Source organism: Atractosteus spatula, chromosome 1, assembly GCF_055471065.1.
Source record: "Atractosteus spatula isolate fAtrSpa1 chromosome 1, fAtrSpa1.hap1, whole genome shotgun sequence".
Lineage (NCBI taxonomy): Eukaryota > Metazoa > Chordata > Actinopteri > Semionotiformes > Lepisosteidae > Atractosteus > Atractosteus spatula.
This window is the reverse complement of record NC_142706.1, coordinates 52,608,491-52,632,908: the sequence shown is the minus strand read 5'-3', so window position 1 is coordinate 52,632,908 and position 24,418 is coordinate 52,608,491. Positions and strand designations below refer to the sequence as shown.

Here is a 24,418-nt window from a genome sequence, read left to right as displayed (position 1 = left end):
TTTTCCTTAAGGATGGTTAAGTAAGTGCTGTTGATTTCTTGTTGGGTTTTCATAGCTTCTTATTAGTATTCAGTTATACAGTATGCCCTGTACTAGTGCTTTAACATGTCTTCCATATCTGATAATATAGACAAACTCCATTTTTTCAAAGATGCCATAATCCATCTTTGCTGCCATAGTGTATGTATTTCCCTAGGATAAGGTAGCGCAGCTCAGAAAATTACTGTGCTCAGTTCCTATATGGTTGCAGGGAACTGCTTGTACTGTATGTGCTGAATTTCCTCATGACACAACCGAAGAAAGAGAACCAGTTCAATTATTGGCATATATATAATTTCCAACAATTTAGCAGCACATGGTACTGTATGTTGCTGTAGGTTGGATTTGGTATTCTCACTTTAAGGAGGGATGCATGCTTCTGTAGCGGAGCTAGTTCGGATACAGTGACGTCATCGCCCTCACTGCGCGTAGCAGAGACCTCAGCTGCCTGGGCTGGGGGAGGTCTCCTATAGCTCATGCGGCTGGTTCCCTGTTGCGTTACGCTGGAGACCTGGGTTCACGCCCCAGGTGCTGTAGGACAGAACGGGGTGGTGGAGGGCACGAGCCCGTGCAGAACCGCGATGGTCACACTTCCAGAGATTTTATATGTTTCAAATTGTTGTGTGTATGTGTACTTCTATAACCATAATGTCATAGATATCACAACTTAAGACTTCAACAAATCTGCCTAGCTGTGGCTGAATTGCCTCTCATAAAGGAGCCTTTTTCCCTATCTCTTGCATTTTGCTCCTTATTCAGTCATCGTGTAAATACAGTACTTTTGTATTTCTGAAGCAGGTTCTCATCTACCAGCCTGAAACTGCCAATAAAAATCGGCCACCTTCCACCTTCAAGGGTTCTTTGGGGGCAAGTCCACTCTGTAACCCCACCACTAGTCCACCTGCCCTAATGTAACCACATTTGTAACTTTCCTTTTGTTATCATAAAGAGAGATTCAAGAAGCCAAGGTGTACTTATTTTATTGGGACATTCTACTCCACCTGCCATATAAAAACCTACATTCCTTTGTTAGCTTTTGAATTTCCATGCTTCCTTTCCATCTAAGAGTTTTCTCATTTTACAGCCTTTTTCACTTTACAGCATGGCCTGGACTGTTGGAAATATTTAAACGTTTTTTATCAGTGCATATTGTTTTTTAACCATTGAAAGCAATGAACACATGGGTAATTTGAAAAATCATGTGTTAGTGCTTACATTATTGAAACAACTCAATTTTCTTCAGTTGTTTTTTAAGCTGTTACAAGGCAATATAGGACTCTCTGTACAGATACATTACTTAAGAACCTTATTGTAACAGTTTCTTGAGTTACTAGTCCTGCAGCTCCCATGCTAATTAGAAATGCAATTCTGTAAATGTGCCAAGGCAAATATTTAGCTAATTATCAATTTTTAATAGTGTTTCATACCCGGCCCCTTTCTTAAGGTCCAGCAGATGCTATTAAATTTCACCCCATAGATACACAGTTATGACATGTAATAACTACTTGAATATAAAAGAGATTAATAATTTAGAGGGAGCTAACAAATTAGGGCCATCATTAAAAAAAACTAGGCTTCAAACCATTTCGCATAAAACTCAGTCCAAGGTAATGCTCAGCTCTCATGATAAAGAATTACTGCATTAATTCTGCAAAGTGAACTTATTGCTCCTATTCGTTTCAGGAATCCCTGGAGCATTAAAAGACAGGAAGAATGAAATGATAACTGCATTTTTCAGGCACAATGGCTCTTATATTTCCAATTCAAACATCAAACACCCTCTCCCTTTCCAAAAACAGACGAGTTATGCTTTTTGTTGCTTTTTCTGAGCGTTGTGATTACCAAGGTTAGGAATACGAACACTATAATGTTTACATTTGCAGTTCCCCATAGACATACAGAGTAAACACCAAGTAAGCCTGCAGTGCTTCTAGAGAACAAGCCTTGCTCTAGCACCTACCCATCCAAACAGATTTTATTGTCTTTACCCCTTTGTACACAGGTTTGTGGGTTTTTTTTAAATTTGGCATCAGAATATTTACTGTGTGAACTATAACAATTTCAATAGAAACAGGGTTTGATGATGTAAATTGCTAGCCTGTGCAAAGATGAGATTGCAACAATAACAGCAAATAAATTAATATACATTATACTATTGAAGGCCCTGATTAAATAAAATCCCAAATTGCTTATTGAGTACTGATTGCCAGCTTTCACGAGCCCTCTTGCTACCTTAAAGGGTTTGTAATTTGTAAAATGCAAAGAACCACCAAAAACAAATAGTAAACCCATTACTGTATGTCATTTTGAAGATCTGCATTTAAAGCAGACCTGTGTTCGCAAAGTGACTGCATACTGTACATTTACCTACAGTATGATTGTAACAGATAGCACCTGAAAGAATATTTATTGAAGAGCATGAATCCTCTGTTGCAGACTAAAATAACATATATAACTCCACATAATATAAACATATTGTAATCCCACAACACAAAGCAATTTCCATAAAACAAAATAATTTTTGTTTGTGATACTTTTTCAATTAAATAGCGGCAGGTGCCTTGGAGGTAGTCTGAGATGTATTGCCTCCTATTTTATTCCAGTGAGTTTCAGAACAGAAGTAAAATTGTTTGGAGCCATGACCTGCATGGGGTCAACCAGGACAGGAATTATGCACCAACCAGCCCTGAAGTGGAAGGCAGACAATGCTGTTAGTAAGGATAATAATGAATTAACCAGGGCTATGACTATAAAATACATATACAAATAAATTTGTAAATATTAAGAATCATTTATATACCACCTGCATATTCATAGAATAGAGGTATTTCCCAGATCTATACACCTGCTCAGAAAGAGCTGGAGGTTTAAGCACCACGGGTGTAATCTATTGCTCCCAATATGTTGCTAAACTAAAAATGCCAAATAAATTTCTTTTCATGTCTTACAAGTCAAAGCTGCCTTAATAGGACAAGAGGACCTTGTGCATTTGTCTTAATGAACCATTAAGCATAATTGGTAATGCACATGAAAATGTATCCTGGGAGATGGCAGCAACTGCTGCTACAGAAAAGAGCTGGTGGAGGAGTCACACATAGGGTGGATAATAGTCTTATCACTGCAGGGATAGTGTGGTTTCCCCGAGTGACAGGCTCCTTGTGATCTCTTAGATAAGTAGTTAGCAACCTTTCAGAAGGGAAATGCCAAGAGTTATCTCATGCACTTGTTTATACGGATTTGTGTGCCATACTTTTGTAAAGTCAACAACAGCCCTACATTTTAATTCATACAAATTCAATATTAAAATATAATTATATATAAAATTAATAAATTAATATACACATCTTACCATTCAGTGTGATGCTTGCCCTTGCTTTTCTGTGCTGTGCTGAGTTCTCCCTTCTTGGGCAACAGAGTTTGAAACTGCCTATGCATGAAGGCAGATCCAGCAACTATTCGCTATTTTCAGCACTGTAGTCATCACACTGTTAAGCTCATAATTAGTGATCTTGTCACAGAGATTTTCCTGATAAAAAGCTACATATTCATAACTTCATAGGGTGAAAACAGTAGTGCTACCAGCCCTACAGGGCAGTACTGTTTTATTGTCAGACCTGGTTCTCCCTCAATAAAAGGAATGGATCTTGTAAAGTTCAGTCGCAATCAGTGGGATGGATTGCGAGCCTTTCTGTGAAAACAATAGGCTACCCCCACTATATATAATTCTGTAAATAAACTACTGTAAGTGATTTTTTTTGCAACAAAGAGCTTTCACTAGGTAGCATTAAATGAAGAATTAAAGAATTAAATCATATTAAAAGAAAAGAAAGAAAATCAGAGTCCACACACACATTTACTGTATCCAGGAAAATTTTTGTCTTTAATTGTATGTTTCACAAAGGTATTTTGTTTAAAAGGGGATTTTGTTGATTCAAAATGAGGAACTACATTTGTTAAAACCATTACAATGTAGTGTCGTAACTAGATACAACTTTAAATGGTCAAAAAGTTTCATTTTATAGATACATGAGACTTGTGATGCATCTAAAAACCACAGGCACAGGAAAGAAATCCTAAGGAGACTTCAATTTTTTATTTCAAAGCTCATAACATAAAGGTGAGTTTAGTTCCCGCTGTGCAAACACTGCTTTGCTTGTCCTTTACTGAAGGAATGAAGCGCCTTGCAGTGTGAAATTCAGTCTGTATTAAAGAAAGTGTTCATTCAGAAGACAGAAGAATTGCTTTAGGCATCTGTACATAATCATCTGACTTAACGTGGTGTTTTTGTTGTTCTGCATTGTATTTCTATTGAGGTAGAGATTTGTAACGGTTATATGCCGGCAGTCATTTCTTGTTTGACTGGCTTTTTTAAACACAAGGCAAACTAGAGGTAAAACAGGTGCGAAGTTGTATTATCTTATTCTTTAGCCCCCCTTTTGGGGACCATCCTCTGCTAAGATGAAAAGGTAGATTTCCCCATGGTTACATATTCACATTGCTGCTGTTGTGAATGACTACTAATAATTTCAGGAAACCTGATCTTGTCAGTTACACTACTGGATTCTGTTGCTTTGAAAGGGACTGAATAAATGTGTCATGTTTAAGATATATAAAAATGTGCAGCATTTGAACTGATAAACCGATACTTTTCCCAGCTTTTCCCATGAGTGTCAGTCAGCATGGAGTTGAAAGTTATCTTGAGAAAGGTCTTGTAAATTAATATTTTTGCATTAATTATAATAGTATTTCTCCTGTGAAGACAATAGGAGATAATAAAGGTGTAGGTAGTGTTTTATGTGAGACGTATAGTGAGATTTCATTTTGCAGTTCCAGCACGTAAAAATACTTGAAAGCTAAAATGACCAGCAGTCTCTTCAGGGAAGTACAAAAGTCTAGGAATGGAGCGACCTCATTTGTAACAATAACATTTCACATTCATAGTTGTACTTTTCAAATATCCAAAAGTAAAAAAAGGACAAGCTATATGCTTTCCAAATGCACTTTTTAGCATTTAGTAATTTAAACATACAGCACGTTTGTGTATTTCGTAACTACATAGGGTGAAAACAGTAGTGCTACCAGCCCTACAGGGCTGTACATATTGTCAGACCTGGTTCTCCCTCAATAAAAGGAATGTATCTTGTAAACTTGTGAGGGAAGATCTTTGGAAGCAGATCTCTACAGATTTTACATCAGATTTCAGAGACAACAAAGGGACTTATAGAGGTTGCCTCAGGATATTACAATCTTGTTTGAACAGAATATGCACAGTACATACTAGTTCTTTGCTTCATCAGTGTGTCTTACAGCATTGCTTTCTCAGGGAAACTGAAATCAAGATGAGATCTTTATGATTTTTATCATTGCTTTATTACATTTTTATTCAGTTCAAGTTCAGTTCAAGAAGTGAACCAGGTAGCACACTGGTTTGTACTATGTGAAATTAGATTAGGACTCCCATTGAAAGATTATGAAGAGTCTTTTATCCTCTGATAACAGAAATGTTAATTTTATTTATTTTGTAATGTTTCTGTGCAAGTACATACCAGTGATCTCTACTATTGAATGCATGGTGTCTTGGTTAAACTATTTTACTGACTTACAGATACACACAAGATTGGGGTTATAAGGGCCAAGGGCCTTCTCATTCAAATATGTTTAGGCCTTTACAACATTTGCCAAATGACCACCAAACCAGTCCAAAAGAACATTGAATGAGGTTTTCAAAATCTTTACTTCAGAGACAATTACCAATACAAGCAGTAATGTTCTCATTTTCCAACTCAGTAGATTCAAAATTGAATTTCATACTATTCATTCAAAGCTATAACTCTTATATAATGATACTTTAACTCTTGTCCTAAGGACATGTGCAAAAACAATCTGGAAAGCCAGAAACAAATTCGGACTTTTAAGAAATTTTGGGTATGGAAGAGAACAGATGTGGTGTGTGTTAATGAGAAGAAACAACACAAGGTCGTTTCTTCAAGAGTACAAAATTGTAGCTAGTGGGCAAATGAGACAGAACTTTTTGTTTTAGTAGACTGCCCATCAAATAAGCATAATTACAATCAGAATTCTTACAGCGTTCAGAAATTCCTGAAGGCAATCAGCTTCACTCAAATTAGTAACTCAGATAAATCACCATTAATTAGCTAATAAAAGCCAGCAGGTGGTTGGGAGCCCAGAGACATTCCCTGGTTATTTAAATTATGTATATTACGCCACAGCACTGATAGAGTAAATGAAAGGGACACAACAGACATAAGTCTGTGAAACCCCTGTGTAGTGATAATACTCAGCTAAAATCTCCTGCAACTCCCAGATCCCACCCAAAGGAATACAAGCAGCTTTGACCCCTGCTCAAATAATATAATACATGAAGGTTCTGTGCCGTGCTTATTTAAACATTGATTATGCATGCAGCACACAAAGTTTGTGTAGTCCTTTTCCTCCCAAGACTGCTGGGATGTGTTTATTCTAGAAATATTATCAATAATTACAACTGGGAAACAGGGTTTGATTTAAGAAATTTGCTTTTTAATATGGTTCCAGTACAGCATGAGGTGACAGAATGATGCCTACATTACAATATCAAATATTAGTTATATATCTATAGTAAGGATTTATGATTCTTAACAAAATGTAAAATGCTTTATCACAATTCTAAACTATAGATGATGATGATGATGAGTACTATTATTATTATTCACTAGAAGTACAATATAGAAAATTTGCATTGCATCAGCACAAGAAACAACAAGCAAAATAATTGCCATGCAAACAGAATTGAATTGTGAGGATTAAAACATTGTACAGAAACTGTAGAGACACAGTAATGTAAAGTACACATCCATGCAAACTAAAAGACCCTGTTTGTATGTATTCCTTGTTTGCTCTGAATAAGAATAACAATTAAATGGTTATGTTATTAGTTTCAGAATTAAAAACATTTGCACAAGAGCTACTGAAGGAAGGGAATTACAGGTGCATACCAAGCAAATACGTCACACAAGTTTAGATGTAGGGAGAGTTAAGTGACTGAAGATAAGCATAGTGACTGAGACAGCAATAAGCTACAGCTAGGGTCTTGAATAGGAAGTACAGTAGGTGATAGGGAGTCAGTGGAGGTACTCGATAGACTTACATTCACCAAGGCCAGGACAAGTAGTCAAATAGTTAAAAAGAACATTTTTTTTTGCATTTTATAGCCCTTTTCACCCTAAAGGATCTCAAAGGGGTTTACATATAAAGTAGTTGGTGGATTATGAGAATCTAAATCAAGATGAGGCAGCAGGAACAAACCAGATAAGAAAGGTGCTAGCAGTAGTAGGGAGAAGCATCAAAAGGGACATGGATGTCCTTGGCAACGGAGGAGGGGGATAGGGTTGTGGTGGAAAAGTGAGAATAGGGGGAAGGAAAACAGAGGATGATTAGAGCACCATCCACAATAAAAATAAAATGAAAAGCAGTTTGGAGCAGATGAAAGGTCATGAGGAGCATGTGTAGGTAGGGGACCTAGGACAGAACCATGGGGGACAAAATTGGAGAGAGAATAAAGAGCAGCAAATGAGCCTCACCAGAAGACCCGGCAGGTGTGAGCAGTACTAGAAATACCTAGGTCAGTGAGTGCTATCAAGAGAATAAATTGATCCACAGTGCCAAAGGAATCCGAGAATTCAAGAAAGGGTATGACAGAGAAGATGAATGCGGCATGAGCTGAGTGAAGAGAATGAATAACACAGAGGAAGGCATGTCAGGTTGGCCACGTAAAAGCCAGACTGGAGAATGCCAAGTAGCAGGGGGTGATGGAAGAGGAAAGCAGAGACCTGGCAGTGCTCTATGTACTTGAGGGGTTCAGGGAGACCCAAAGAATAGAGGCAGAGCAGTAATTGATTCTATGAGGTAGAACTAGTGGTTAGTTCTGAAGGGATGATGGGATGAAGAATCAAGGGTGGGAGCTTTTAAGAGGAGTGTAAAGTAGACCTGTACAAAACAGGGTGAATACAGCCCGAACGTAGAAAGGTGTTTAGCAGAGAAGAAATGTAGGGAAGGATATTGGGGGCAGCAGCCTGAACAAGGTGAATGTTTTTGTTTTTCTTATTTACTCACATTTACATTTTTGTGTCAGCAATAATGGTCTATGGTCTGGCATGTTTCATATACGGCCAGCAGCCATATCACCCTGCAACTCACAATTGGAAACCCACTGAAGCTAAGCAGATGTGAGCCTGGTCAGTACCTGGATGGGAGACCTCCTGGGAAAAACTAAGGTTGCTGCTGGAAGAGGTGTTAGTGGGGCCAGTAGGGGGTGCTCACCCTGTGGTCTATGTGGGTCCTAATGCCCCAGTATAGCGACAGGGACACTATACTGTATACAGGCGCCGTCCTTCAGATGAGACGCAAAACCGAGGTCCTGACTCTCTGTGGTCATTAAAAATCCCAGGGCGTTTCTCGAAAAGAGTAGGGGTGTAACCCCGGCATCCTGGCCAAATTTCCCATTGGCCCTAACCAATCATGGCCTCCTACTAATCCCCATCTGTGAATTGGCTTCATTATTCTGCTCTCCTCCCCACTGATAGCTGATGTGTGGTGAGCGTTCTGGCGCACTATGGCTGCCGTTGCATCATCCGGGTGGGGGCTGCACATTGGTGGTGGTGGAGGGGAGTCCCCATTACTTGTAAAGCGCTTTGAGTGGAGTGTCCAGAAAAGCGCTACCTGTATATAAGGGTAAGTAATTATTAATTATTATTATTATTATTCCTGTTAGTGGGATAGTGGGATGTACTTAGCTCTAAGACCAAGCTAAAAGTACTTTTGTATACCACATCATTTAGCCAAAATTAAAGGTTACGGCACAAAAAGTAAAATTTGATAGTAGAACTAAAGAAATAAATTCCTATTTATCAACATGCACACTTCACAACACACTGGATTTTTTCAATCCCCATGCCACCCGTTTTGTGCAGTAAAATGTATAATTTATATTCATTCCTGAGAACCTGGCAATATGTATATATGCTGTACATATGCATATGCATGAATAGGTTTTCATACATCACTTCATTTTAAAAGGTTACTATTGTAGTTTTTCATGTTCAAGTAATTAAAAAACTTACCTTATCATTTGCATATTTTTTTATTTACTCATGTTTACATTTTTGTATTGATGTTGATTGAAAGACAATTCCAAATGCCTCAATTTGTAGAAGCATGTCAGGTACCACAAATTAGAACTAAAGGAACTAAGTTTTTTGTGTATATTTCATTGTCTTGTGCTTGTTTCTGATAAAAATAAGCTGCAGCCTGTCGTCACCAATGGTTTGAACAGCACACAGTTTTATAGTGAGCTTGAAAGGTGTTCATTGGAGAAATGGAAGCATTGAACTAATTTGGTGCTTATAGACCTGCTAAGAGATCACTCCTGCACCATCCAGTTCCTTGTGATGAAAAACATAAAAGACTGTTGTGGTGTCACAGTGTTTCTCTATAACACTGAAAAGATAACAATGTCAGGTTATTTTACTTGCATGTTGTTTTCAATGAAGCAATACTTTCTACTTTTTATTTTGTCCTATGACCCTTAAACATGCGTTTAAAAATTGAAATTCATTTCTTGAAGCAAATTAAATTACTAATTTTTTAATTATTTATTATGATTTACAAATTGAACATTATCAGTATAAGTGAAATAATAAAGTTTGTAACCAGGATTATGAACAAACAAATCAATCTTACTGCATATTTTTAAATATAAAAACACTGATTGCTATGAACAAGTAAGAATCGTGTTGGCCTAGCAAAGACAAAAACATCTAAAGTTTCAGAGAACAAATAATTTTCTTCACAGTGTTGTGACCCACTTATCAAAACTGAATTTCCAGCTTCGTCTTTTCAAGACCTAAAAACAGCGACAATATTAGCATAACATTATCACTTTATAGAACACTCTCATTATTTATTGATTGATTTTTATATTTTTATGTTTGCTTTAAATTACCATAAAGGTTAGGATATACTTAAAAGTACTCCTCAAATGTGTGATACATTCTGACACCACATTTAAGCGAAAGCACACTATTGCCATTGTAATACAAAAGAATGCAGTGTGAATATTTACAGCAAACTAAGTCTGCCTTCCTGCTTAGTTGTCCCTAGGCAGATATTTGGTGTTTCATTATAATAACAATATTAATTAAAAAATGGTGAGACTTACCAGACCTTTGTATGAGCTTGATTTGATTGAATTCTTGTTTTTTGAAATTCAGTTCCTTTGCAAAGACAAATGTGGAAAATTTAATTGAATTTTAAAATAATAAAAAGGTACTTGTAGATTCACAGAACTTAATTCCAGGAAACATTTTCTGTTTTAATTATTGTAACTGTCAGGTGGTAGGATTTTACTTTTAAATTATATGAAAAGCACCCATTCTATAAATAATGAAAACTACATTATATAAATATAAAATTTGTATATCTCTCATTATTTTTTTTTTTTTTGCTAATAGACTAGAATCTCAATGTATACCTTTAAAAAGGTAAATTAGTCCTGGATTGAGTAATATTGTTTAGAAGATGTTAATTGACCTAAAGCTTGTTTCTTTGTTTTAGTTATTTAAACTTGGTGTTTTGCAGGTGTTTACTGCTAGTTTTGGAATGATTTCTAGTTCTAATTTGATTAAACTGAATACATGATTATGACATACTCATACATTTAAACCTTGATTTTCAATACGGTAACTGCACCTGACCATACCACCATCTCACAGTGTATAACTTCATCACTTAAATACGTTAGTGATTTTGTACAGAACAGGTCAATTGGACATTGACAATGTGTTGAACAGGAGATTATGCTATTTCATACTGGGCCCTCCCACTACTGACGGGATAGCCTTTTCTCAGAGGATTTGTTGTTTAGTGAAAAGCCAGGCTCCGTCATAATCAGGTCAGTAGTATCAGCCCATCTTAAATTCAGTCTTATTCACTTCTGACCCTTCTTGGTTATCATTGCCCAATTCTACACACAGCAGACATACTGGAAGAAAAAAATGTTAATTCTAAACCCTTCTTAGAACATGTATTAATTATAGTAAATTAATCTTTACTTTCCACAGAAAAGTTGTATGAAAGAAATTCAATTGGAAAGACGTTTTACACTCAGCTTCAAAATAATGCTGTAGTGGCAGGGCTTTCTAAAAATAATATTAAAATATGTAAGGCATGCTTTGACTTCAACAGTTTTACAGTCCCTCTATTAGTGAAGTAATGAAATATCTGCTGTTTTCGGTATGAACCTACTTCCACATTATATCTAATTGCGTCCTGTGGTTCGTGTTTCACTGTTTATTTTAAAGAAATCTGCTTGATTGATATTGTCAGTGTTTTTGAGGATTTTAAATACTTCAATTACATCCCCTTTGTCTTTTTTGTTCAAGACTAAAAAGGTTCGGTTCCTTCAGCCTTTTAATGTATGACATTTCCTTTAAGCTCCAGAATGGTTGTTCCTCTCTGTACTGATTCCAGAGCAGCAATATTTGTTCCTTATAAAGGTGGACACAATTCTACAAAATATCCTAAATGAGATCTCACTAATACATCATACAATTTTTACATTTTATCCATTGATTTAAATTACATACTTTTAATCATACATTACATTTTGTTTGCCTTTTTATTGTTTCTTTAGATTGTCTAAAAGATGTCTTAATGATGTGTCACCATACACAACTAAGTCCTTTGTATAAGGAGATCTGTTAAAGCTTAGAATTTCCCATTTTATATTTATAGTTTTATATGTCTTTGTTATCTGCATGTAATACTCTACATTTACCTAAATTAAATATCATCTGCCACGTGACAGGTTTGCTAGTCTTGAATTCTACCTGAATCATTTTGAATTTTATCTGCTGCTTCTATCGTTTTTTGCTTATTCCCCAAATCTGGCATGGTATTGCAACCTACATCACTATACCACCATACATCACTGATAAAAATTAAGAAAAGCAGTGGTCCAAACACAGATTTCTGTTGTATTCAACTAATAACGTTATCCCAATTTGAACACCCCCCTCCCTTATCTGTACACACTGTTTTCTATGATTATTTTCGACACCACTCTGCTGATTTCTAATTCTATTACAACAAATCTCAGTTCGAACAGAATGTGAAGCAAATACAAAATGTGAGGAATGTAAAAACTCTTAAGCTGTTATTTTACAACAAAATGTATTTGGACATAATATTTTTAAGAAGTAATATTTTATTGTGGGAGGCGCAGCGGTGCAGTGTTTAGCATTGCTGCCTCGCAGCTCTGGGGATTTGGGTTCACTTCCAGACCCAGGGTGCTTTACTGTATGTGTGGAGTTTGTATTTTCTTTCCACGTTCCTGTGAAACCTCCAGGTGCTCCAGTTTCCTTCCACAGCCTGAAGACATACTGGTAGGTTGATTGGCTTCTGGGAAAATCAGCCCAGGTGCTAGTGTATGTCTGTGTTTGTGCCTGTGTGTGCCAATCAATGGACTGGCGTCCTGTCCAGGGTGTTTCCTGTCTTGGACCTGTTGCTGTGAGGATAGGCTCCAGCTCCCCCACGACCCTGTATTGGATGAAGCTGTTAGAAAATGGATGGGTGTTCTATTGTATCATTCCATAATAAGTTTATAGACTGCTGTGCAGATATTAACATTGTAGTTAAGTAATGTTCTACACTGTTTGGTGCTTGTGTTCCAATGTGTCAGTGTATTTTCAGTGGCAGTATTTTTAAGGCAATTTTAGTGTGAGCATGCAAGCTTTCTCAATGGGAATTGCTTAGGTCTTGGTACAGTACCTTAACCCACTTTTAGTATTTTTTATTTAAACCTTTTTCAAATAAATTTAAGTTACAAGGAAGTTTTATTTAAAATAAAAAGTAATAAGTTCATGCAGACTAAAATAAAATAAATCTGTCGCTCTGAAAAGCCTGTTGCTTCCACTATACACATGCTTTGGCATCAGGATTGGTACACCTGTAATGTCCCTTGTTGTATAGGATACCCAGCTTATTTAGGCTCTGATCCAGCAAATTACAGGAGCGCTCCTCAGAATCACACTTTGTGTGTGTCAAAATGGCTTGTAATTGCATCTGGCACATAGCCAAAGAATATAAATAATTCATCGGAAAACAGATAAAACCAGAACTCTGGGAAAATAAAATCCCAACGTCCTCTACAAATATAATAACCGAGTTTTATTGGAATACACGTAGCATGGATTTCATCCAAAAACAGAGACTTTCTTTGAATTGTCTGGCCCTTAGATTATTGAAGACACTATCAGGATTAATAATTAAGTACTGAGACTTCCAGTTTGTACTTACGGCAAGTACTGTTTGTCTCCCAGAATAAATGTCACCTTAACTTTGTTAAAGTGTAATGATTTTTAACAATAAAATGTAACCGTTTAACATTTTTTGGGAGAAATACACAATTCAAAAGCAAATTCACATTTAAAAGTTTCCAGGTTCATTGAATACAAAGTTTAATATTAAACAGTGTTTATTTCTGTTCTCCACATGTAATGAAATAGTTAATATTTCATTTATTATTTTTTCTGTTAAATGTTTTCAGATGTGTATATTTTTTTCCCAAATTTAAGCAAAGGAACTGTAGGTGTAAAAACATTAATAAAGTAAGCATACCTGTATGTGTCGTACAATTACAGGCTTGGTAGTTTCCTGAAGTCATTCAAACACAATTTCTGTTACTCTAAATCTTTCTCACTAAGTATATTCAAACATATTAAGTCTTCAAACATTTGCCGTGGTGAATAAATTGCACTTGATTTCAACCTAATCATTAGAGCCTGATTCCATATTTGACTTGACATACTCAGAATTGATTAGCTCAGTGACATATTTAATACATTGGGATTTGCTCAGTTTTATTTTGTTTAATAAAAAAGATGTTTCCACATAATTACATCATGTTTTTACCATTGTTTTGATTTTTATTAAAAATGATGTTCAGAGGAAAATGTACATACTGTATACAGTATATACACAAATACAGTATGTATACCGATAGAATTTGCTGCTTTTCAAATGGTTCTTAATATAGCGAAATGATATGATGATTTAAAAAGTAATGCATTAATAATTATATTTTTATTTGTGATCTTGTTGGAAATGAATTGTTGTTTTTTTAACTAGCAAGTGCTTTTAGCAGTTGCCATATTCCTTTCTGCACTATTGAGAGTGAGATCAGGAGTGTAGAGCTCACTCGTCCCTGTCAAGCATGTGAAATATCATTTCTATATAGCATGCCCCATCATAATTGTTTCAGGGCACTTAGACAGGGATTACTTAGATGCTTCTTTTTCCAACATATCTAAATTACGTCATAAGCTAAACTGTTTTTTGTAAGTACAGATATGCTCACCTTTATATGGCACAGAAGGTATCTCAGTGAAATGCAACTTTTCCCATCAGCTTCAAGAAATTATTCCTAATGGAGGTCTTTTGGAATCGTTAACATTTCTTTATGTCCGTATGAATCATTTTGCATAGGTTAACAGGAAGCACAGCCTTTCAGCATCACTCGGTCAGGCTTCTGACAGTACAGGGTCTGCATCTTTAATGCAATAATAGCCTGCAGCGGCCAGCTAAATGATATACCAAGATAATCAACCTTTGCAATGACTATTCAGAAGTAATTTCTTCAGCAACATGTAATATAAGTATTTGAAGAATTTTGCTGAGACAATGTTGCCCTCCTCTTATTTGTTCTTCCTCATTCAGTTTAGACTTTCACTCAGTGGATATTAAATAAATAGGTCCATAGTTTTTTCACACCTACTTTTAATTTGAAAAGTAATTATAGTAATAGGAGCCTCATGTTAACAGTTTAAATGGAATGCTCATAATGCTATAAACGTAACTGTTTCTCTAAAAATGTGTTGAAAATGAAAGGCAAAATATTTGCAAATACGATTTTTTGCTCCCATTTCAGTTGATTATGTCTCCTTTCACAATAAGACATTTAGATGAAGGAATTAATGAAATCTAACAGGTCTCACAACAGAAATATTTAAGAATTCACTAAGGTATTGGTGATGTCAATCCAAGGGACAGCTCAGCGATGAATTTAGGACATGGAGTCACAAGTGGAAAGTAGGAGGAAAGTAGGAGAAGATGAAAATACAGGCCCCTTCTTAACAATTGTGCTTTTGATTAGTTACAAACAAGCAAGCAGACTGGGCAAAATGAACTGGTTCCATTTGGTTTACTTTTTGTCAATAATTCACACTTGGTGAAGAAGATGTCATCATTTAATTGAAGCAGAGTTTCATAAAAAGGTTCAGTACTTTTTTCTCCATATAGTCCAGCAAAACAAAAAATTTTGATTTTGTGATATTTTTGATCATACCTCTTCCACCCTTATGTTGTCTGTTTTAAGGTTGGCAACATCCAATTGTGACAGTTTCTTTAGAACATTTTTTTTCTTGGTAAAATTGTTTTAAAAAACTGTAGGTGTTTGTATTTCATCAACAGAAATAAAGACAAGATCCACTTCTTTCCACACACAAACTGTTATATTTATTAGAACACAGTTCAGTTAAATTTTCTTCTTTATTGTGAGGTTTATATTATTACTACTCTGGCTGGTTAACACTATTTTAAAAGCTTTTACTTTGTGTCATCATACTCGTATCATTATGATTATGTGTAAGCCAAAAGTACATGTTCTATGGAAGAAAAATGTTATTTTAAGAGTGCACTGAAGAAAGATTGATTGTTAGAAGTTTGTAAGTCTATAAGTTGCTTTATTGAGCTGGAGTATTTTCACTATATAAACATTGTAGTAGCTCTTAAATTATCCCGTAATTCAGAATTTTTAGCATTGATTTTATAAAATAGTTAATGGTTAGTTATTTTTGATAGAGTGTCTGCTATTGTATAAATACAGCTGAAAGTATGATGTACAGTTTCAATCGTTAAAATGACTGTTAATTTCATCACAGAAATGAGTTTGGCCCTTATCTTCTATGTATTCAATAAGCTAATATTCTGTGTTACACAACATTGTTGAAATTTGTTTTAGGAAAGACAGTCTTTAACTTGCATTTTTCCTTCCTCCCTTCACCAGAGAAGAGCAGAAATACTTCACCTACAGACCAACAAAACAAAGTCAGTCATACTGCTTTTGCTATTTGAGAGTTTTAAAAAGTGACATCAAAATCATTCAGTTTGAAAACCAAAAACTTTAAATATGCTAACTAAATGTCTAGTGCTTATGTAACAAAAAGTTTTAATAACAGCTATTGTGAGACTAAGTAGTTATTTTTCAGATTTTTCTAGAAATATTATTTATTAGCAGTAATAGCTGTTGTGGCAATTACTTCCATTCTTATATTATAAACCCATGTATGTCTGTCCATTTTAGGGGTATTCAGATCACTTATTTGATAACTGTATTTAAATTTAAAGCAAATGATAGTGTATAACCTAACTCCAAAATCTTTCATACAAATAATACTAAGGTTATTTAAGGAGCCGGTTCAGACAAAGTGTTGTTCAATTGTATGCTCATTGTATAAATTACTGATAGCTGTATGTATAAATGGCCATTGTTTAGAGCCCATTCTTGAGTTCAGTTCAGTGAAAAGGCAGAGAAAACAGGCCAGGCAAATTAATACAACCAGGGGCATTTCCACTTTTTTTTTGGCATTGAGCTGCTGCCAGATCTCTGTCATTCAATTTGAATAAATGTGATAAAACAAACTGAAAGTGTTTTTTTACAAAAAAAGATTTTAGATGTTTTCAAGAGGAAATAAAATCGTAAGATAACAGAGAGATATTATTACAGCATTATAAAAAGGTAAAGTACATACCAGAGCCACAGTGGTTCGTCATGTCAGAGTTCTTGCTGGTTTCTGTAGCGTTAACAATAGAGCATGTGTCTTCCCACTGGATGAAATGCCAGTCCATCACTGGGATTAATTAAACAATATTCCACTATATTCTGTGTATTACAGTACAATCTAAGCTAGACCTCTGAGTACAATGTCTGAACCCTCATATTAAACCCTTATCGGCTCCTGGGGTAAGAATAGTTTTTTAGACAACTGGCAGTGTCTCAGTTACAGTTAAAAATAAGAAAGTAAGCTGTTCTGATTGACTGTCACAAAATTAGAAGTCAAAATGAATCAAACCATATCCTGGTCACAAGGTGTCCCTGTTGCAGAATGTTTCCCATGGAGCACGATAATGAGGACGAGGTGGTAACCTGTCTCCACTCTGATGTTAATATGGTCTACTGTATATGGTCTCTGCCATATTGGAAATGGAATTTGACAATTCCAATAGCCGATCTGCTTTCTTCTTTCCCACAGTGTATGCACTTTAGGCACCTTATTATACAAGGGAAGTTGGCAAGATTGCCCTGTTTCATGTTTTTATTTTTATGTGCAGGCATAATCCTTTGCACTTCTGTAACTGCCAAAGGTAATTTTAACCTTGACAATCATTGGCATAGGCTCCATGGCCTGTGGCTCCACAGTCGAAACGTTGTGTTTCTTTTCTTCTCTTTCCAGCATGGAATAAACCTTTACCTGCTCCTTTGCAGCCTACACGTGCTGATGCAGTTACCTACGTGAACTAATCATGGGCATAGCCATTTTGTCTCTTTTCTTCTTTTAAGTAAAACTATTGTACAGCATGCTTCTAGGTAGGCTCCATGCATAAAAAAAACTTTACATTTTCTGCATAATGATCATGAGGAGAACTTTAAAAATAAATAAAGTAAAACTGCTTGTCACTACGTTTGAAGTTGAACTATTCAATACGGTTCAACAAGTAAGAAATACTATGACACAATTAAAATAGCACATACTGTACTGTATAAACAGTACATTTTATCATTTTATCAAACATTTTCATTCATTAGAAACTTTTCCTCCAATGATACAGAAACGTACTTTAATCCTTGTGATGAGGTACTCTGTTCTTAGTAAAGACTCTATGATGATCGTACTTACCTCTTCTGAATTCTTATAGTGTATGTTTTGACACATCAATATTTAAACTAGTAGATTAGAGGACTATTGCAAAAATTATTAAATTCCAAAACAGATTCTGAATAAAAACTGCTAGAATTTACCCATTTGTAACAAGAATTTATTTCCAGTAATATGGTTATAGTGGGGAAGCATGATTACAGTGGGGAGGCCAAGTGTTGAGCATTGCTGTCTTGCTGTGCTGGAGCCCTGGGTTCAGTTCCCGGGGTCTGGTCCACGTTGAGTTTGCATGTTTTCCCCATGTTCACATGGGTTTCCTCTGGGTAGACATACAGTACTATACTAGTTGGGTAATTGGCTTCTGTGAAACTGGTCCTGGTGTGAGTGTGAGTGTTTGTGCTTGTGCTTGTGCTCTGCGATGGACTGGCATCCTGTCCAGAGTGTACCCCTCCTTGCGCCCGGTGCTTCGTGGGATAGACTCTAGGCCACTGTGATCCTGAATTGGATAAGTGGTTATTGAAAGTGATGGTGTGATGTATTTGTATTCAAACTTATATTTTCTAAAAATATTAAGGTTTAAAGCAGAAATTCAGTAATTTTCACAATGCACATTAAAATTAAAAAACAAATAATGTTCTGAAATGTCTGTTTATATTTTTGTTCCAGATATAGTTTATTTTGCCAATATTAGTGTGGTATAAACATTAACTTATTGCTACAATCTTATGAAAAATTAGTCCATTTAGTAATGAAGTTCTTTTTTTCCCGTTAAAGGTTTTTCTGTCGTCGTGTCACAATTGTTTTCTGTGTTCAGCCTTGAAGTGTAATGTTTGACTTTTGCTTTTTAAAGCATTGGTAAGGCAATAATATAACCATTTCTATTTATTTTAACCCCAGGAATATTTTTGTTTAGCAAACTTGAGCAGTGTTCGTACCAGGGTGTTCTATGGAAAACTGCATCAATAACACCATTTAATTGCCTAGTTAAGGGGATTATTACTTCCTCTATACAGTTTTTAGACACCGAGTTGAGGCAATAATTTTATACCTTAGGCTTTAGTTAATAAAGGCTGCATGTTTCATTGTGCACTTTTTGTCAGCAGTTATAATTCTCTGATTTCTGTTTTCAACAGAAAGAAAAAAGGAGGCAAGGAAAAACCGAAAGGATCAACTACAGATGATACAGAATAGGAGAACCACCAGTGAGCACCTCATTAGTCACAAAAGATCAGAAAGAATCAGATAAATAAACGCCTCTGTCGGTCTCCATGATTGTTTATTCTTTACCTTCCATTTTTTAAAAGTCTTCAGTATGCTACAGTTGTCTCAACAATAATATCACCAGATTATTGTTAACATAACAGAAGAATACTACTTTTGCTCCCATTTTTCCAAATTTCACTGGAATGAAATATTTCGAAAGGTATACAGTTCATGAGAAAAGATATTATTATTTTTTGTTTCAATGTTTGTTTTCATTGATAAAACATATTGTGTTTTTTAATAAGCTCTAAGTTATGGTTTAGGAATACAATTACAAAAATTAAAATTACCTTCATAAAATATAGATGAAATCCAATTAATCAAAATATATATTTAAGGTCTTCAATTTTGTTACTCATATTTAAGTTAATGTTGCATTTCAATTTAAATTTTAAATGTCTAATGACTCACAATGAATGCATTTTCAATAATTACAATCAATTAAATTCAATTACTGCATTTTCAATTATTTAAATCAATTACATTCAATTGATATGGCAATTAGGTCATTAATTGGAATTGGTATTCATGGTACTGCATTTATTTAACTGAAATTTCTCTTGATAATACATACTTTTTGCATTTTCCCATATTTTATCCTGTTCTTGTGTTCTTACTATATACAACTGATGCCATATAGAGGATTCTCAAACATAAGTCAATATTCACAAAACTGTGCCTGATGTACTATACATTCTTGATACGAAAGACAAGATATAATCCCTGTCATCATCTGCCCACATCTTGTAAGATCTTTTTCTCTATACTAAAAACAAAACCTCAATTGCTGATTTTACCAGAGGTTGAAAATATTAAGAACTTCATATACTTTTATGTCTTTAACTGCATATTTGACATTCATACAGTAATTGCACACATTAGTCAGTTATATAGCTGTTTTGTTTTTTCCTACAATCTCAAGTTTACTTTCTTGTACTTTGTAAGATTTAGCATATAGATACAAAGTACCTTAACCTCATCTATATACAGGCTATATTCCTTTTCAGTGTAGCAACAGTGAGCACAACAATTCTATTGATGAAATAGGCAGAGAAAACAATGTTAAAAACCCCATTACTGTATTATTCTTGTTATTACTGTTGTTGTTGTTGTTGTTGTTGTTGTTATTGTTGTTGTTGTAATAAACCAGAACCACAAGTAGCTCAAGTAAAAAAAAATTTTTTTTACTTTAGCTCAAGTAAAAAAATTGTACACAGAAAAATATCTGTAGGTCAGTTTGATTATTACCGAATATTCATTTTTCATTCATGTTTCTAAACTGAACATGTATAATCACTAATACTGTTCAACCGAGGTCTCACTAAATGTCATATTGGTGTCTCTGATCCTCTTGAAATGAATGCATAAAAATTGAGCTGTCTGAATGTATATTAAAGGTTGATGGTAACTTCCATAGCTCTGCTTTGGCAAAAGCTAAATTAAATATATTGTACGTTAACAAGATTTATTTCAAATATGGAGATGTTGGAGACACAGGAACAAAACAAAAGTGTTGTTGTTCTTGACTTGGAAGAAATGTGTTTAGTTTAGGTTCAGTGCAGTTCAGCTTTTCACCCAGTATAAGAACCCATGGGACCAGACTGCCTTATTTACAAGGGCTTCTAAATGTTGTTTTTTTTCATACAGAAGCTATATGAGTCAGAGGAAGAGAAAGACCACAATGGGATTTGAATGATGACATCATAATGCAACTCTGACCACCAACTACAGAACCACAACATCATTTAAAAACTTTACTCATTAGGTTCCTCCATCTCTTGTCCTACAAACAGTTTTTACAATAGGTGTCCTGGATTAGTATATTTAGTTGAATATATGTATGGAAAGGTCAAAAGGTTTAATTTAGTGCTTTAAATTAAAAATATATATATTTTAATTAATTTCCATCTAACTAAAAAACTTCAAATTCACAGAATATTTTTTTCATTTTTCTGAGATGATATTTAAATTTGAAACAGGTATGGCATAAATGTTATTAAAGAATATTTTTTACTGAGAGATTGAAATGTATGTAGAAATTAATCAGATTTGCCTTCACTTAAAAAAACAACTTTAAATCATGTTTTCACTAACATTATTCCACAGTTATAAGTCATAATGTTGATCACTTATTATTATAAAAGCACTAATCAACACCATACAGGAAAGCTCTTTGTTCAATCACTGAGTTTGATTAAATAATTCATTTAATCTCACTGTTCTTGTGTTTGGTCTTAAGGTAAACAATTTCACCCCTAATAATTTTAATCTGGGGCCATTATAATTTATATAACAATTAACATTAAACAAATTTTATCAACCTTAAAGACAGCTTAAAATTACTTTTTGGTGCTGGTGTTGCAGTGCTATGGAGCTAATCTAGCCCATTGTGCCTATAGTTTGTAGTAGTGTAGCCTTAGGCCACTGGCACGAACAGCCTTGTCATTTGCTACCAACTGGGTTTCTTGATGAGAGTCTGACCCAGCCGACTCATCTGTCACCACTGTCTCATTCCTTTTATTTACATCTGTCTTTAGCATTCTAATTACTCCCTTTATTGCTTTAGCCTGGAGGAATCAGCAGAAAAACTAAGGACACCGGGTTTTAACCAATAATAAAAATACAACCCCTACCTACTAGCGCTAAATATGTGGCTTGTAATTATAAGCTACAGATCATGATCAGGTGTCACATGACCTCTTACATAATAAAACTATTCCTATTGACAATACCACCCCACCCCCCGACGCCAAGTATGTTTAGATCTTTACAGTATCTCCTGTACTACTAATATTTATTTGCTTGGACCAAACATTTGTTTCCTTAGTTATCTGATATGGACCTATGGGCATATATTTTCCCTTTAAATTATGTGGTTCTATAGATACTGTATACTATATGTTGGCTGTCGCAGTTATTTCTTTTAAGTTTACAGAGAAGTCGTCGTCAAATGGTTAGTCGCTTTATCTAAATTGATTGGTCTTTAAAGGAAAAAAATGAATTTCTTCCTTTTACATCACTGAATACTAATGCTAAGTGACTTTCGGGGCGCCTTTTTGCTTTTTGTCTGATGGAGCGACTGAAATCACTAATACTGCATCAGTGATATGGTTTCTCAAATGAACTTAACCAAAAAACCGATCCGAAGCTTACCCCCGAAAGCTTAGCACAATCACCGTTTAGTGATCGTGCACACAGAAACATCCACGCCCACACAAGCAATTTTAAGAGTTCTGTTTATTTCACAAACCGAGTCGCCTATGATCTTCGGCATTCTAAATCACCAGACAAAAGACTGCATTTAAAATGGCAGTACTGTATAAGTGCGATACAGACTACAGTTTCGTGAACCACAGAAGCCTATGTAATGTCGAATCACTGTGCTATGTTTTGTTAAAATGAAAATCTATTTGATGGGGGGGGGGGGACTTTTCAGTTCCAAGTCTTATTCTGTAGGATTCTTGTCTAAAATGGCATCAATAACAGGGCACACAGTCTTTAATGAGCTCTCAACTTTAAAGACTTGAAGGATATTAACAAGCTGCTTGACAAATGGTGCTTAGAAGCACATTAAAGACGCTGCTAATGGAGCGCATAATGACGGCTAATTTTCGATCAGATATAAATTAGAGCCCCCAACAGTTATTTGCCTTAAGGACTTTATGTAAATGATTCTGTTCTGTATAAACTGAAAGGCGAAGAGAGCCCTGCCATGTTGGCACTCCTTGTGGATATGATTAATAGATCTGCAGCAGAATAGGGTTGACAGCTGAAGGAACATACATCCACAGACAGCCATACCGCGTTCTTAATACGAAAGGCCCAATCTTTATTACAACCGATTCATTTATAACACTGCTTCAGCATCTGGGAACGAACAAAGTAAATCCTTTTAGCTGTTGTACGAATCTGTGAGGCAAAAAAAAAGCGTGTTCGAAAACCAGAAGCGGATAATTTAATATTGTAATGAGTTTCTTCCGTTCGAATGTGATGAGCACTTTTAATCATACTTCACGTCACAGCTTTGAAAAACGTAATGCAAAAGCACTAACAACCAAAGTAATAGAAAACTATTCGATTCCAAAAGATGTATGAAGTTGTTGGAATCGTGCGGAATGAGCAGTAAACTTAAGCTATTCTGTATTGGCCTGGCTTAAGTGCTGGAGAGTGATACACTTGACAAGGCCCATTCTCCTTTTTTGATTGCTGAACGGACAGGCAGGGCGAGCAGCAGGAATTCAAATCCATTATTCCCACGAACCGAAAGCTGAGAAAAATGAAATATGGGATATATGATTTTTAATAAAATACTAAACGTGCTAGAGGCGTTTTGGAAATCAAGATGCATCTAGCAGCCAAAGCTGAGAAAAATGTTAAAAGCTTTTAAGAGGGTTGTGTATTATAATTGACTGAATGCTTTGCGTATTTGCTTGTAAAACGTTATACTGCTTTCAAGATTAAATATTAATTTGACAGATTGTCTGTGAGCAAGTAGTAGCACTTTTGATAGTTTTTAAAAGTAAATAACTTTAACATTCAAAACAAAAATAATATATAACTTTAAGCAAAATGTCAAGTAAAATATTGCGTTAAAACTGGAAACGATAAAAAAAACAAGGGGATTTACAGGTCTGGCAAAATATCCGTTAGAATTATCCATTAGGCTTGTGTTGCTGTTTACGATAGACTTACGATACATCTGCACGTAAAACTGTTGTATTTAATATAATCTGTTTTAGAGTGTAACCAATGAAATTTGAAATATGAAATTTTTATATTATGTCGTTTTGTCAGGTTGTGACAGATGTCAGTTTGTAGGGCAGTAAACTGATCATTGAATTTCTGAAGTTATGATGTTGAAAATTGTGGATCTTTGGCTAGAATTGCGTGTTTGTCATTAAAAGGTTTAGGCCAGTCTCCAAACTTTGTTCAACATTTTCACTAAATTAGCTGTATAATTCTTCACTCAGTTAATTAAGTTATTAAACATATGTTTTATTGATAATGAATCTTACAGGTGGAATAGACACTGACGTTTAATAAAGCGCAAATTTGTTTATACATGTGCACAAATATAAATGAGATGAGCTTTTGGATCAAAGGATGTGTCTATAATAAATCTATTT

General features: G+C 35.1%; 1 protein-coding gene across 1 annotated transcript in view; it reads left to right on the top strand.

Annotated features, from left to right (window-relative positions):
- Nucleotides 1–20,514, top strand: part of ttc29 (tetratricopeptide repeat domain 29) — a 96,139-nt gene extending 75,625 nt beyond the window's left edge. The window contains exon 11 of the mRNA XM_088930094.1: nucleotides 19,163–20,514. Within this exon, the coding sequence (XP_088786220.1) occupies nucleotides 19,163–19,164 (2 nt within the window). The 3' untranslated portion in view covers nucleotides 19,165–20,514. The remainder of the gene's footprint in view (nucleotides 1–19,162) is intronic.
- The last annotated feature ends 3,904 nt before the right edge of the window (nucleotides 20,515–24,418 follow it).